Raw genomic sequence first — 16959 nt, forward strand, 5'->3', positions numbered from 1 at the left:
AGTCATGGAAAAAATTATGAGACCTTTGTTTTCTTCAGTTACTTGTTCATTTTAATGCCTGGTACAACTAAAGGTACATTTGTTTGGACAAATATAATGATAACAACAAAAATATCTCATAAGAGTTTAATTTAAGAGCTGATATGTAGCCATTTTCCATGGTTTTCTTGATAATAACCAAAATCACTATAAAGAAAACCATGGAAAATAGCTAGATATCAGCTCCTAAATTAAATGTCTTCTTTTAGATGGAATATTTAAATGCCATTTTTTTCACCTTTCTTCTCAATTGGAAGCCAGTCTTTCTTCATTCTGCCTCCATCCTTCATTTTCTTCTTCCTTCTCTTCATTCTCCTCCAGTAGCAGCCAGCACAGCATCCGTCGCTGAGCCTGTCAGTGTGTGTGTGTGTGTGTGTGTGTGTGTGTGTGTGTGTGTGTGTGTGTGTGTCGGGGTTAAACTGTTTCAGCAGCCTGTCTCTCATTGTGTCACTCAGTTGCTTCACTCTCCTCTGACTCACATCAAGGCACACACACACTCACATCAACACACACCGGCACACAAACCTCTTCACTCCACTCAACCAGGGTTAAATGATCGCACCCAGATTATTAAACTCACCCGAGTTCTCTCAACTCCTGTTTGTATATCTGTGTGTGTGTGTGTGTGTGTCTCTGTGTGTGTGTGATGACGGGTTGTTGTGAGTTCTTCCCCTGTGAGGGCCTTGTTTACTCAGTGGGGTCCTTTTCACACATTCGGTAGCCCGGCCAGACTGCCTGTTTGTTTTTCCCACATCATCTCCTCTCCTCCGCCTTTGTGGTTAAAAAAAAAAGTCCCCCCCTCCCCTCTCCTCTCCTCCTCCCCTTCATCTGAACCCCTTCTCTCGTCTTCCTCCCCCTTGCCTTCCCTCCGTCCTTCTCGAGTTCACTGTTTGTCTGGCAGCCATGTTGTACCCCTTAAATCAGTGGTAACCCGGAGTCTGTTTTTCTGCGTATCCCTCCATGAACATGTGTATTTTAATGCCTCCATCAATCTCCTTATTCTTTCATGCTTCCTCTAAGAATTGCATTACAATCAAAATACATACAACACAATTTAATATGATGACCAGGAAACACAAATCTCACCTTTAAAGAGCTAATTATACACACATGTAACCACTTCACCCACACTGTCTGGAAGGGTCCACTTAGAGTTTATTCCCTAATTTATGCTGTGTTTTTCCAGGCGCCTGAATCGGAATAATCTGGCCGTCTTCCCCGAGCTGCTTTTCCTGGGAACGACAAAGCTTTACCGACTGTAAGTCCTGTTTTTATTTCCCTATCCATCACTCAATTGCTCTGCATTGTTAACTGAAGTATTGTTCATTTCCTCATGTGTTTTGTTTCACGAGAGTGCTGCAGAGAAGGCCTCAGTCAGACAAACTGTTGCGATCATGTGTTTGTGTGTATCCCCAAAGCTTGTACAGGTCACTGACTGACCTAAAATTACATGGTGGAATATGTTACAGACATTGTAAGGTACAGAAAAAAATGTCTGGTTTTCTCTGGCGACGCAGCCGTGGTGTTTCACTTGGATGAAGGAGTGAGAGGAGTGAGGGAGCAGATTTTACATGGCTCTCTTCATGGAAGCCAGTTCAGTAGCTAATGGAGATTAGCACTCCAACAGCTGCTGCCCACTGGGAGAGTGATGGTGTGTGTGTGTGTGTGTGTGTGTGTGTGTGTGTGTGTGTGTGCGTGTGCGTGTGCGTCTGCGTGCGTGTGTGTGTGTGTGTGGATGGAGAGGAGAAAGTGAGTGATCAAGCTTGATACGGGCAGTGAAACATAGAAACAGGTTTCTCTTCTGAAGTTACATTTTGTGTCACAGCAGAAATTACTTTCAGTCACAGAACATAAATGGTTCAGTTTGCATTCAGACCGCTGTTTGTTGTCGTCAGGCACCTTCCACTCTTCACTCACAGCCGGAGCGTCTGTACTGTAAACCGAGCTGTGGATTTCCAGTACTGTAGGGCTGGGCAGCAAGGCTGCTGAAACTGTGGGAACTAACTTCCCGTCATGGTCGTTTGTGGTCTCGGGGAATAATTATGGTTGCGTATATTTATATGTGTGGCTGAATATATTTATCTAAAACAATATTGAAATGCTCAGATGATTCAGAGAGTGTGTGAAAGTTGTTTATGTTCTGCGGCCGCTACGGTGGTTGGCTGGGCCTGACCTGTCGTGTCTAAGGGTGTGTGTCTGCATGTGCGTTTGTGTTTCTGCGAGTGAGTTTCTCAAGGCCAAGAGTTGGCATATTGCTCAGCGTGTGGGCCGAGGTAAAAATACAACTCGGATATGCTGCTCTGTGCTCAGCTGTCGCAGACAAGCAGCCTCTGTGTGTGTGTGTGTGTGTGTGTTTGTGTGTGTGTGTGCACTTGTGAATTAATGCTTATGTGTGTGCATGTTGATTGTGTGTGCGTATGTGTAAGCTGCAGCTCTCCAGGTGTATGTGTTTAGCAGAGGGTCCCTTGTTGGCTGTAAATCTTCACTGAACACACACACTTTTTTCAGCTTACAGCATTTAGGATGTTGTGTTTTAATATTCTTTTCCCAGTATAATTATTAACAGAAAGGATTCAGTGAAACTCACATAAAAGATGCTAAATGAAAATGAAAAAAAGAAATGAGCGAGCCGGCGCCGCTGCAGCCACAAAGCTGCGCTCAGATTCGTCAGACGTATGGAAGTCATTCAGAATGAACGACAACCACGGAGGCTTCGCCAATAGTATTTAGGGCTGTTTGGAAAAATATTAAATCTACATCTACACCCCCTACAGTGTATTTTTATTTTTAGAAAACACAACAAGAAACCCTTGAGAACCTCTGAAGTGGAATCTTGTTAAGTTTTATGTAGAGGTCAGAAGGTATGTGCGAACTGGACCGACGTTGGTTGTTGCGACAGTCCTGCTATAAATGAACACTTGCTCAACCTGCTATTATGAAAATTATGTTTTCACTTTTTTGGGGCTTGGAAAATCTGTCAGTCTGTGTGTGTGTGCGTGTGTGTGTGTGTGTGTGTGTGTGTGTGTGTGTGTGTGTGTGTGTGTGTGAGTACTTGCTGGATGTGTTTAACCTTTGCTCAGCACTGTGGTTTAAGGCTTTGAGGGATAAATTAAACTGAGGTCAGGTGTGAGGTATGCCATGCATTTTAGAAGAAAAAAATGTTTTGCTTTCATTATGTTTGTAAACCTGTAAATGTGACATGCTTATAATCTCTGTCTTTGTTATTGAAAAAGTCAACACATCTTATCTTGCTAAACGTCAGTGTTGATTTTTAGTTACAATGTAAATCCCGACCTGTGTCCTAACCTTAAACAAGTGGTTTCAGGGGCTAAAACGAACCATTTTACAGCAGTAACAATAGAGGTGTGAATCAGCAGAGGCCCCACAATACGATTTTATCCCAATACTTCACATTACGATATTATTGCGATTTTAAGTATTTTGCAATATGGTGAGTGTTGCAATCCAATATATTGCAATCTAACTGTTTTACTGCATTTTGTGTTACCATGACAAAGTATGAAAAAAATCTCTGGTTACAGTTTTACAAAAAGGAAACTGTTTTTAGAAAAGAATTTCAATATAAATTCAGATGCTTTGTTATTTTTGACTGTTTGTGAGACAAAACTGGTCTTAAAGGTGCAGTGTGTGATTCTGGAGAAAGTCGATTGTTGAGTCTCATTCCCAGGTCATGATCATTATTTCTAAAATTAACCAAGTAGTTCCGTTTCACAAAGTTAACCACGTGTCTCACATAAATCAGTCTTTTCCCCACCATGAGAGTCAATCCCACAGACTGACCAACAAAGTATTCAGTCAAATTGAACTTAACTGATATCAAATGTATGGACGACAACAACCGCAGCATTTTCTCAAACTTTCCTCATCTTTAAGCTCTGAATGTTTTTTTCAATGAAACATAAAAAAGCCTAACTTTGCAGCGTTATTTCAACAACTTCCTGACACAATATGCTTATAGATTCCTTAGATCTTCTAGTTTCCTATGATACCAGTTTCTCCAGTATATCCTAATAGTGAGCCCACGACGGCCTATATTTTCCCCCACCTTCAATTAACAATGTGTTTTAAAAGAGTGACATTTAAAATAGCATTTGTGACATAGTGTAGAACAGCCGTCACCACATGTCAACAATGTGCTGCAGGTTAAGTGTTGAAAAAAGAGCTCTCATCTCATTTTGCATCAGTACAATGCATTGCATTTTATGGATGTGAAAACTAATGTTATGTGACCCTATGCCCACCGCTGATGACACATGATGGTGACTCATAAATGTCTGAAATCTGGATTGACTGCACGCCATAGAGTTAATTATTTAGTGTCTATTGAACAGGGAGCAGTGGATGAGTAAACAAGGGAGTGATATCAGACTTGGTGAAAAGGTGAAACCACTGTCAAACCAGCACAATAAATGTTTACACTCAGGTGCCAGTTTATTAGGTACACCTCGCTAAAACTGATGCAATCCATTCTAACATTCCTGCAACAAATCCTTCCTTAATGAAGTTTATTATGCTCACTTGTTGTTTTGTGTCTTGTTTTCGTTGTCGCTTTTGGTGATCATGAATCGTGATCATTAATCTTAAAACTGTGTTGTATAGAATCACTTAATTTAGATAAACATGTAACACCAGTTATACACACAACTAGATTAACAAGTAATATCAGAGCCTTTTATAGGATGCAAAGATACCAGGGATGTTAAAAATATGTGATTGATTCAGTTCTCGCACTTCTATTGTGATGCAGATGATAAAATGTTTACACTGCAGTGAAGGAATATATTTGTGTGACATTTCCTCTACTGTCTCTCTCTCTCTCTCCCTCTCTCTCTCTCTCTCTCTCTCTCTCTCTCTCTCTCTCTCTCTCTCTCTCTCTTGCTTTACTGGACAGAAATCAGTAGTGAGATGAAAGAGGGAGAGATGAAAGAGAGGTTGATGAAGGGATGGGGTGATGGGAGGATAAGAGAATGGGTCACTGCCTCCACAGCTGAAAAGTCTGGTTCTGCTTGAGTATGAGGGCAGATTGATGGGACAGTGTTTGTGTGTATTTGTGTGTGTTTGTGTGTTGTTTTGTAGCTTGGCCTCTTCTGGCAGACGTCCCTCAGCAACAGATTTCCGGGTTTCTTTATCACTGTATGTGTAGAAAGAGGGTAGGGGGAAAGAGAGAGGAAGAGAAATTGAGGGAAAGTTGGTTGTACCTCAGTTCTTCTTTGAGAAGGAGAGTCAACACGGAGGAGTTGATTGAGAGGAGCAAAATGAGTGAACTTCAGGTCTCACACACTCATTAAACCTGAGTTAAAGAGGTCTGGGGTTTGAATTAATGAGTTGATGAGGCTACGATTTTGGGTGTGTGTGTTTATGTCTGTAATAGTCCCTAATCCTCTGCTAAACGGTGCCCTGATGAGGCTTTACCAGGCAGCATTGTTGCTTAGCAGCCTCGAAGGTTGTGGCTTTGTCTTCTGTGAGAGCTTAACCCTGCTGCACACACACACACACACACACACACACACACATGCATACCATCTCGGCCGAGACGACAGGCTCAGCACAATGGTCACAAGAGCGCAGGCGTCTTTCAGAAGATGTGGGCTTTCCCAGCGTGGCGACAGTTAACGGACACAGAGGGAGGAGGACGAGGAGGAGAAAGGAAGAGGAAGAGAGAGGTCAAAGGGAGAGAAGATGAAATTTTCTCTGAGTAAATAATGCTTTTTAATTAAGACAGAGCGCATCGGGCGCTTTTAGTTGCCACAGTGACGACGACCTCTGGGTCCCGCAGAGGTCAAAGGTGAAGAATGTTCCAGTCAGGAGATCTAAGCAGGAGGTGATTTATGGAAGTGAGGAGGGGGGAAATCTCCTCCCTCTCATTAACAGAAATCATGACAAATTAAACTTGTAACAGCTGTGCGTCCTCCAAAGAGATATTTCATGCCAAGCTCAAACAATTGTATTTAGAATAACTTTATTATGAAACCCCCATCAAGGTCATCATATGGCAATACCAATTAAACACGACCAGAGCATTAAAAAACTGAATAAATAAAGACTTCCAGTCACATATACAGAGTGGTTAGTTCATTTTTAAAGGAATTTGTATTTGTATACTATAATTGAGAGGCATATTTCAGGGAAAAATGACCTCCTTTCTTGGTTTCGACTACAACAGAGAATGCAACTGTGATATTGTAGCCGGCGATAGATCAGCATGTTTGTAATCACAGTTTGATACTCAACTTGTGTGTGTTCAACAGAGAACCCTGTCGTCTGGAAGTTATGTGTGAATAGCACTTACTTGTTCCGCCCAAAAAAAATCAACTCAAGCGATACATTTGCGTAATGCTATGCCTCAAATGTCAGTGTGCTGCATAGCATAGCCCTGATTGAACCAAATTCCATTCAGAAAACAAGTGTTTTAAAATTTGTTTGCTTATTGTCTTGTGGAAAAACCAGACAAAGTATTAATTCAGATGTTTTACACATTGGCATCATGGTGTAGTTATTTCTGCAACCTTTTGTTCCTTTTATTGCAATCAATTAAAAGCAAAATCTGTTTATTTTTGGTTAATTCTGCTGTAAATGCAGTTATCCAGACGCAGTTACAGTAAAAGGTGGTGTAAACCTCAGCTGGTGTTATAAAGTTATACATGACACTGTTTGGTTTAATGATGTATCTGGGACTTCCAGAGCTACAGCTACAAAGCAGCAATAATAATTATTTCAGCCACGGAAATAAATGTGATCTCTCCATAAAGCGAGGCAAAAGTTTGCTTATAATAATGACGGATGAAGGGTGGATAATATAGGTAACCTAACTACATATCCTTTCTCAAAATGAACCTTTTAAGTGCAGTATCATTAAAATCACACTTTTAAGAATAACTTTCTAACTCTACCTGCTAATGTGTGGTGTGTTTTGATGATTTGTTTTTAATTACCTTGCTTTTCATACCTTTATACCAGTAGTAAAAGTTGGATAACTTAATGCTCTTTCAACTATAACAATTATTTGATACACTGTTGTCTTTGAAGTGAATCTCTTTCACTCACATCAAAGCCACACTGACCCTTTGTGATGTTCATGAAGGGGAAAAAACTAAACCCCTGCTTCTGGTTATTCCAGCTGATGTTGAAGGGTATTATTTAGGTTTGCCGACTTTAAAAGATAAATATCTGCTGGTAGCAAGGTTAGTCGCAGTGTTTTGGATGAAAGGATATTTGGCCACTGACTTTGTGTACATAGGATATGTAAATATCTGCCAATATGTCTGTCAGAGGAAATGAAGTTAAGCCTTTGCAGCCTGAGGCGTCTGTGGGATGGGCCTCTCTCTCTCTCTCTCTCTCTCTCTCTCTCTCTCTCTCTTTTTCTTTCTCTCTATCTAACAAACATAGACGCACACTGGCACAAACACACTGCTTTACCATTCAGTAATATTTCCTGCCCCCTCCTGTTTCTCTGAATGCACTTTAACAGATATAAAAACTCTCCCACACACACACATACACAAAAAAACAACTCTTTTCAGAACTTTTCAGCACATACAAAGAGATATTGTCCAAGAAATGTTTTCATTAGGACTCTTGGATCAGGCAGATCGTCTCCAGCCAAACAGGAAAATACTAATGTAACTAGTGTTTTTATGTCCTTTTTTATTGTGGTTAGGTTTGTGTTTTCAGATATTTCCATGTCATCTGCGTACACATTATGAATCACCTTGAGTGCAAACCAACAGTTACAACAGTGTGTTGAGGTGTTGAGTGTCAGTGACTCACTCGCTTGCCATCATATGAATCACATGACCGCCTATCTGAATTGCTCAAGGCCACTCATTCCTAAGAAGTGATTTGGCCATTCACATCCCGACACAATGCTGTAATTCATTCTCAAGCGACTCGCAGAGGGCTTGCCAAAGCTCAACTGGCATTATTCAGAGGGCACCAGTACAAAAGATTATGTTATACAGACAGAATGTAAAGATATGAAACGCCCTGCTTGACTTTTACCAGGGCTAGAGCTAACTTGTTTCGCAATGGAGCCCAGGAAGTAAGTGTGTGTGTGTGTGTGTGTGTGTGTGTGTGTGTGTGTGTGTGTGCGTCTGTGTGTGTGTGCGTGTGTGTGTGCGTGTGTGTGTGTGTGTGTGTGTGAGAATGTGTGAGTGTGTGTGCGCACGCACTATAACTATTTTTTCATTATGAACTTCATTGATTAATTACTTTTACTAAGCTTTCGCCTGTTGACCACGCTACTATGGCCTTTCTGAACCCTTATGATGGCGATGTTTGAAAACACTGGTGACTCCACCTTTGAAAACGATGGTACAGACTTCTATAGACTTTTCCTATAAGAAAACAAACAACATCAGCCTTGATTACCAGTGGTTAATTCAACATTGTTAATGAATTGCTGGCATTGTTGATCTTGTTGTCTGCTCTAGTTGTTGTGCAGTTAAATTCTCCATTTAATAACACTATTGCTGCCTGTATGTGCAGGAGGCAAGCTATTATTTTTAGCCATTTGTGACAATGCTCGTGTTCTGCAGCATTAAGGGGTGCACCTATTTGATTTTTTTAGTCCCAATGCCAATAATGATACCTGGGCTTTGGTTATCATCTGAGTGACAATCTGTTGTTAGTGTTTAATTTGCCAGCTGTATAGCTCATTGTGTGGAAGTGACCAGAATCATTTTTTTATGTGTAAAGTGACATCAGTCTTGACTCGAACTATCAAACAAATTGTTACAAATAAATACACAAATTGTTATTTATGAACTTGGTAAAAATATCTTATATGCAGCAACAAACTGGTCAAACCTGAAACAGGAATTCAAATTCTAGTAAACGATCTGTATAGTATATAAACAGAATCAAATTGAAAAGGTGTCATTGTCACGGATACCTCATCCAGCCGCTATCAGTATTGGTGCATCCCCAGTAGCGTTATCAGCACTACATGAAGGGCTGGTTTTTGGGTGAGGCTGAGAAGAACCCAGTGCGGATTTTATCTGTGAAGTTGTTGCTGAGGAATGGTGAGAAAACTGTTGAATGTCAGACTGGGCAGGGAAAGACTGCGCTTGCATGCTGAAAGATCAACAACAACAATGAGTTGCCAGTTTATTAGGAACACCTAGCTGAAACAAATGCAGACAGTCCTGTAATAAATTCTGTGGATTTCTTTCAACTGTTTAAAAAGCGTTGATCATTTCGGACGGTGTAGTTTGTTGTGTTTTTGAAGCGTGTTGTTCAGAGGTGTTATTTTATAAAAGATAGACTCCGTCTGACATGAAGAGTGTGTCGTCCCTGTGGAGTCCCCTCTCCTCTCTGTACAGACAAATCACAGCTGTGCTTCCACAAAAACATCATGTTTATGTCAACATGAAAAAGAACATTAAGTCATAAACTCTTTATTCAAGGGGAAAACATAAATGTAAATATACTCTTACACATCAAAGGTCCAATTTTCTTCTCACTGGATCTTCTACTCATACTACGAACTTACTTTGTTGTTGAATCTTATCTCATCTTATCTGAATTCATGATAATAAAACTAAAATGACTTCAACATTGTTAAATGTTAAAATAATTGACTTCAAAAGGCATCTAATAAATAGCTCTTTCAAGTTCAGTATTACTTTTAAAATTAAAAACTAAAACCTGACAAACTAAAATAAAAAATAAAAAAATAAACTACACGGTCGCCCATAAAGTTGGAATAATTTTGTTTTCAGACACAATCCTCTGTTAATTGTGGTTTCATTTTCATTGTGATATATTTGGAAGAGATTGATTAATACAGTTTTGAGAAGATATACACATTATCTGTCAAGAATAAATCACATTGTCACAATCATTTCATGGAAAGAGGTAAAAAATATATTTTATTCCAACTTTATGAGCAACTGTGTATTATATGTTAACTTTATAAGGAAACTAAAGCAGTTTCTCTTTTGCTAATCTCCAAACAAATTACTGTTTTCACGTCTGTGTTCTGAACGCAGCTCAATTAATCACCTGTCGCCCGGGGTGTCTGAGGGTCAAAGTTCAGAGCTCACAGGTGAAAGGTCAGGGAGCATCAGTGTCAACAGATGAGATATCCAGGATAATGCACATGCCAGCAGTGACGGCACTGCTTTGCCCATCAGATTACAGAACCAGTGAGAGTTACGCCTGGAAAGACAGAGAGAGAGAGAGAGAGAGAGAGAGAGAGAGAGAGAGAGAGAGAGAGAGAGAGAGAGAGAGAGAGAGAGAGAGAGAGAGAGAGAGAGAGAGAGAGAGAGAGAGAGAGAGAGAGAGAGAGAGAGAGGGGTAGTATTTAAAGTAAAGATTAGAGATGTGTTTGCTCTCTTAAATGGTGTGGGAAAAAAAGAGCAGGGAGGAATTTACCAAGGTGAAGACAGAAGAGTTTTCTCTATTGTGAGAAGAAAGAAAAAAAAAAAAAGCAAAGCGGTAGAAAGTGATGGAGAGAGAGAAAGTAAAGAAAGGAGGAGAGCTGCAGGGGAGAGTCATGTGGAAAGGAGAGGAGAGAGGTATGTTAGTACTTACTGTAGATGGCAGGTAGCCTGAAGCCTGGAGCCAGCATGTCTGTCAGAAAGAAGTGCCCAGGTGTGTGTGTGTGTGTGTGTGTGTGTGTGTGCGTAACCTGAGTGTGGATTACTGGGAGGGGGGGGGGGGGGGGGGTTACATACCGATCCAACGCCAGGAAGAGCTTACCTGGAAGCAGGTAGTTACGATAGCAGAGTGTGTGTGAATCTGTGTGTGTGTGTGTGTGTGTGAGGTCTTCTACATCATCAAAGCATTTCCTCGCCTTGCTTGTGTGTGATTAGGGGTCACCGTGTGCGGTAATACCTCCCAACAAAGCAGCTAAATCATCCTGCATCCTCTCCGCTTCACTCACCCCTTTTTAATATCTACTTCCTCTCCTCTTCTCATTCACTTTAGCCTCAGTGCTTAACTTAATAACACAATGTTAATGCTGCTGTGACGCAGCTGAGAACTGTTCCTCTACTTCTCCCTCTGCGGAGGTTTGCCTCTCCTGGGTATCTGCAGGTATGGATCTAGGCTCTGTATTGATGGATGAGTCGGCCTGGCCAGTGAATTATGGGAGAGATTATGGAGTAATCAGGACAATTCATCATGCAACGCGCCTCTACTCACCCCAATCACAGCTACTCAGCAATATTGACCTCTGCTTGCTGTATGCATCCATATAGAGGAGTGGGGTGTGTGTGTGTGTGTGTGTGTGTGTGTGTGTGTGTGTGTGTGCTCACATTGTTCATTCAAACCTTTTTTACCCAAAACACAATTTGATTGAATAAGAAACATCCCTAATTATTATTTATTACCAGTTTAACTGTTTGTGTGATTGTGTATGTGACAGTGGTGTGCCAGTATCAGCAAACAACCTACCAACTGTCATCACACGGTGCTAAACTCTGATTGGTGTCCAGTACCAATCATGAACCGGCCTACTGGGCACAACTCCAGGAGCCCAAAGTGTCAGGGCCCCCTTGGCCTTCACCCACAAAATGTCACTTAAAGAGGCGTACAAACTAGGATGATACTCAAAATGAGCACAAAGAAACATGAGACGACTACAGAGAGACAAAAAGACTACAACAAAACCTAAACAAGCACAAAGAAGTGAGACACCAAGAAACCACGGAGACTCACCACTATGAAAAGAGGTAAAACAACTAGAGACACAAAGTGACTGCAAAGAACAAAAAGATACTAAAAACAACTACAAAGAGGTACAAAACCACTACCAAGAGACAAAACATTCACAAAGAAACATAAAGCAATTACAAAGAGACACAAAATTACCTCTAAGAGACACAAAATTACCACAAAAAGGGGCTAATCAACTATAAAGTCAGTGTGTCTTGCTTCTATATAGGGGAGGTTGTGGAGCCAGGGGGCCCATGGTCTCATAATCCACTCATGATACCAAAAGCCAGGTTTCCATTCAAATTTATGTCAAGTTTTAACAGAATTTTAAAAGTGAAAGAATACTTGTTTCCATTCACCACTAATACTGTATGTAATGTAATAATCACGAGGTGGTGCCAATTTTCTAGTCTGAACTTGATTACATCATTGCAGAAGAAGAGACTGCAACAAGATGGTGTTATTCAACGAGCAGCAGACCCAAACGGTGAAAAATATCTAAAACATTTCTGTTTGTTCCATGTTTTAATGTGAGGAAGGTGACATCAGATCCAGTGTGAAGCGACAAGGAGATTGTTTTAATCTGGTGCTTTTTTTTCGTCTCTCCAGCTCAGTAGAAGCTTCAGTTGACGTTGAAGTCACATGCATCATGTACATCATCATTTATGCAGTTACCAATGAACTTTGTTACATATTGCTTTTATCAATACACAAACTTTCCCACCTCAGTTAGCCGTTCAAATTTCTTCTGCCCCTGTCTCGGGTTTAAAGACTTGTTACTGAGTCTATAATGCTGTCACTCTGTGGAATAAAGCCATTTTAACAACCTTAGTAAAGGGGAAACAAATGTGGAAAACTGTATTTTTAGGAGGTTATTATTTCTAATCCTCAGAGGAAACTCCCTGTGGCCACCAAGTGTCTGCTCTTTCACAAACTAGAACAAAAAGTAGAAACTTTGAGCGCTCACACAGTCTCGCCAGTCAAATGGAAAACAGAAAGGTTTCAGTTTATGTCAATCAGTCAGCAGACCTAACATGGCTGTCTTTCTCTGTCCTGGTAGCCTCCCCCCTCCCCTCTAATCCTCCATCTTGGCTCCGTGTCAAGCCGCCTTGTCCAGTTGCACAATATCCCTCCTCCGGGGCAGGCAACTGCATCCCCTCTCTGGCTCCATTAGTGCCACTCCACTGGCATAGCCGGCATTCTCCAGTGGGACCGTCATCGCTGGCCACTCTATTGGCACCCCTGTCACTCTCCAACCACCACAAAAGAAAACCTCTCCGCCCTCCCTCTCTGCCTCTCCTGCTCGCTTGGTCTTTTTTGCGCCCCCATTTTCTTCCCCTCCTTGTCTCTCTCTCTCCCCGCTCCTCTATTATCTTCTTTTTCTCTTTCCAGCACCTTTCTCTTAAGTCTTTTCCCTCTCATACTCCTTCTTGCCTACACTCCCCTACCCATCTCTCTCCCCCGAGCCTAACACATTGGTTTGGAGAGGCTTATGCAAGACCCTCATCCAGGGTAATGATGCAGGAGGAACCAAGAGAGGAAACTGGGAGCTGACCAGTGATTCCTCCCAGAGATGTTGCTCACAAGTTTAGAGCCTCTCACATTATTCCACCAAAAGCTGAGTGTGTTTGAACTGACCACGGCGACCCAGGCTCATTAAAACGCACTATGTTTACATAATGTGAGGACAGGGGCCAGAAACAGACCCACAACACATCAGTCGCTGTCACTTTAAAGGGACAGTTCACTCCAAAATCGAAAATACGTATTGTTTCTGTGGAGATTTCTGCCTTTTATTGAATTTAAAGGAATTATGTGGTGATAAAATTGAAAAATAGTAAATAATGATGATTAAATATGGTTTTAAAACCATATTATGTGACACATAGAAGAAGTTTTAAAAGCTAATCACAATGATGTTAGAAAAAATGAAGTTAATTAAAAGCAAAATTATAAGAATATGTTTTGAGCAACAAAAGTTGCTTGTTTTCTTTGTCACAGGAGTGTGTTGCAAACCTTTGGTGCATGACAACAGAAAGCTGCTTCACCACAGTGTCTTTAGTGCCTGATGATCTACAGGAACCTTTTACAACATACTCAGATAAGCAGTAAGAGAAGTATGAAGCTACTAAGCCATTTAGGGCTTTAAAAACAAGTTAAAGAATTAAAAAATCAATTCTAAATGTTACCGGTAGCCAGTGTAATGATGCTAGTAGTTTTGGGCAATCCGGTGCAGAGTGCATTACAGTATTCTTGGCAAGAAAATACAAAACCATGGTTCACTTCTTGTCATCCAAAACGAGGAAGGCAATTATAACAGCAATGTTTCTTTACAGAAATTCACAAATGTGCAGTTTATTTAAAAAAAAAAAAAAAATGTTTTTATTAATTCCAAAGGTACAAACACAATTAAATGGTATATTTTCTCACATTTTCACCCCCAACCCTGGGTCCCACATTAAGTGTTGCAAGTTCAATAAAAATAAGTTAAATTCACATCCCTTAAGTCTGCACACATACACACACACACACACACACACACATACACCACTCAAACCTAAATGCAATCAAATAAAAACACATGCATGCATACATGTGTGTATATATATATATATATATATATATATATATATATATATATATGTATATTTATTTTTATTTATTTTTTATCTTTTTAAAGGGGGAGAAGAAATAATACGATAATAAATGATATTAAGGTTCCCTATGGCACTATAAATCATATATCATCAAAATATTGTCTTGTAGGAAAGATGCTCTTTCTAGTGTATGAAACATATCTTGAGTAACCAGGTCATGATTTCTGGGAAAAGACATTGCTGCTGAGTTTTTTTAGAAGTATTTTGACACTTTAAGCACCATATGCAAAGTACCATTTAGTTCCATTATATTCAAGAGAAGGCAGACATCTTTGTGGTGGACTGTCCCTTTTAGCAAATGTATTCCTTCCTGCCCATTAAAAACACACTTGTTGAAATGCATAGCTATAGAACTTAAATTAAAACACAGTAATGGCAAAGAATAAATGTAAACTGTCAGAGTCAAAGGAGATGAAACGTGAAAGATTTATGCAGATGAATGTGAGAGACAGAAAGAGAGAAAGTGTGATGTTGTAGCTGTGTAGCTGCAGGCTGGTGATAGATCAGCAGGTTCGTAATCACAGGTTGGTGCTCCAACTGCATGTGTGTGTGTGCACGTGTATGTGTGTGTTTGCACTCACCCAAGTGTATATATGTGTGTGCTCTTTGCAAGTGTCTAATGACAGGTTCCAGCCCTGATGTGTCATTATCCAATTACAGTTTTCTCTCATCTCTACGGTAACGCCATGCCCCCAGTAATTGGACGGCTGCTCTTAAGAACTCTGACCTCTCAGCAAGTGTCACACACACTCTCGGGACACACACACACACACACACACACACACACACACACACACACACACACACACACACAGAGGGGATGCCAGGAAGATTGGGTAATGCAGCATAAAACAGATGCTATCTGAAAGAGTGATCATCTAACTATGCAAAGACAAGTTAGGACTCTGATCATATCATATCACTCCTTCCTCCGCACACTTATCTTTTTTTTCCTCCTTCGTCACCTGTCTATCTGTCTGTTTCTTCATCTAGTAATAACAATAACTGAGTCTCATGTGCTTCCTCTCTATGCCTCCCTCTCTTTTCTCACTCTCTTGCAAGTGTAGCCTCTAAATGCGCCTAAATGGGCCGAGTCGAAGGAGAGCTTTTGTGGTTTATGGTTCTCCTGAAGCTCTCTCTCTGTCTCTCTCTTCACTCTTTCACAAAAACAAAACACAGCATCCCCCCTCCCTCCTCCATCCCACCCCACTCCACACCCCCGCCGCCCACTAGCCCTCTTAAATATTTCACACGCTTAGGAAACTTCATGTCCTCTCCTCTCCTTGTCTGTGTGGATTTGGCCTCGTTGCGAAACTGTACAGATTCGGTCCTATTAGTAACACAAAGACAGATCCTCATCGTTCAGACAAATTAAATTATAGACAGAGAGAGGAGAACAAGAGGAGACATAGAGGATGAAATGTGTGAGTGTGTGTGCAGGTTTCTTCCTGTTCCTGGGTCAGAGGTCAGATATTAGAAGTCAGGGTCGCCTGCATCCTGACAGCTCATTGGAGGACGAATTTATGAGTGCAGAAAGAGGAATTTTTACAATTTGCTTTCTCGACATTCAGACCAGATTGTGTTTTTCATTATTCAAGTTGTTTTTGTTGACTACAAATGACTTTTGTCCCACATCTGTCTCATCTGCATCTCATCTTAGCAGCAGAATGCTTTTCTGTTTCTTTCCTTATCCAATTTCTAATGCATTTTTATGTGTCTTCATTCAAAATTCTGACTGTCTTTCACATTTCAGCCCAATAACAACAACAGTAAAATTGATAATGACACCATTTTCATGTTTACTGCTTTGCCTTGAATTCCCCCATTCCCATCCATTTCTCTTATCATCTTCTTACTTTTGTCTATTTCCACCAGACTATGAGTTCACTACTTAGTTATTTTGTGTGTGTGTGTGTGTGTGTTTAGCTGCTGATTAGATGTTTCTGTCTTGCAGAAAATAAAGTTTAATTTATTATTGAGGAGGAGCTGTTCTAGGTTGTTACGGACAGAAGGCAGCAGTGAAAGTTAGTAACACCTGGACAGTTTAGATTTTAATACACACACACACACACACACACACACACACACACGTACACACACACGTAACTCTAATATAGTTTGAAAGACAGGCAGCAAGGGAATGAGCAACCCAAAGCTATGATGTCAGCCTGTTTTACAGCTCTCATAATTACACGCAGCGCTCTGGGTGGGTGGGTTTCTGTCAGCGTGTGTGTGTTCAACAGTGCACATAAGATTCCTGTCAGAGTTGTCGTAGTGACCCGCTAGGTAACAGTTGGTGTTTCCCAGACATCTTAGCAGCTGAGGATATTGTCTGTTCCTGTTGAATCCGTGTTATACAGCACTATACAGTTCCCCTTTTCAGTTAAGCTTGCATTATCAATTTTCCCCCCGTGTGTTCCAAATGGCTCCACACCTGCACGTAGCCGCTGCTGTTGAATCAGAAAACTCTTCAAGCTACGGAGAGCTCTTTGTCAAAATTGTTCAATATCTTTCTACAAAAATCTTTTTAATTTAACAAAATAATCCAAATGTCTCGAGTGCATCTGGTGCTTAATTTGTTTTT

The 16959-nt window shown here is 40.7% G+C and overlaps 1 protein-coding gene across 1 annotated transcript in view; it reads left to right on the plus strand.

Moving 5' to 3' along the window:
* slit2 (slit homolog 2 (Drosophila)) overlaps positions 1-16959 on the plus strand; it is a 100387-nt gene that overhangs the window by 11264 nt on the left and 72164 nt on the right. The window contains exon 4 of the mRNA XM_059337925.1: positions 1226-1297. Coding sequence (XP_059193908.1) covers positions 1226-1297 — 72 coding nt within the window. The remainder of the gene's footprint in view (positions 1-1225; positions 1298-16959) is intronic.

The sequence above is a fragment of the Centropristis striata genome, chromosome 1 (assembly GCF_030273125.1).
Source record: "Centropristis striata isolate RG_2023a ecotype Rhode Island chromosome 1, C.striata_1.0, whole genome shotgun sequence".
Lineage (NCBI taxonomy): Eukaryota > Metazoa > Chordata > Actinopteri > Perciformes > Serranidae > Centropristis > Centropristis striata.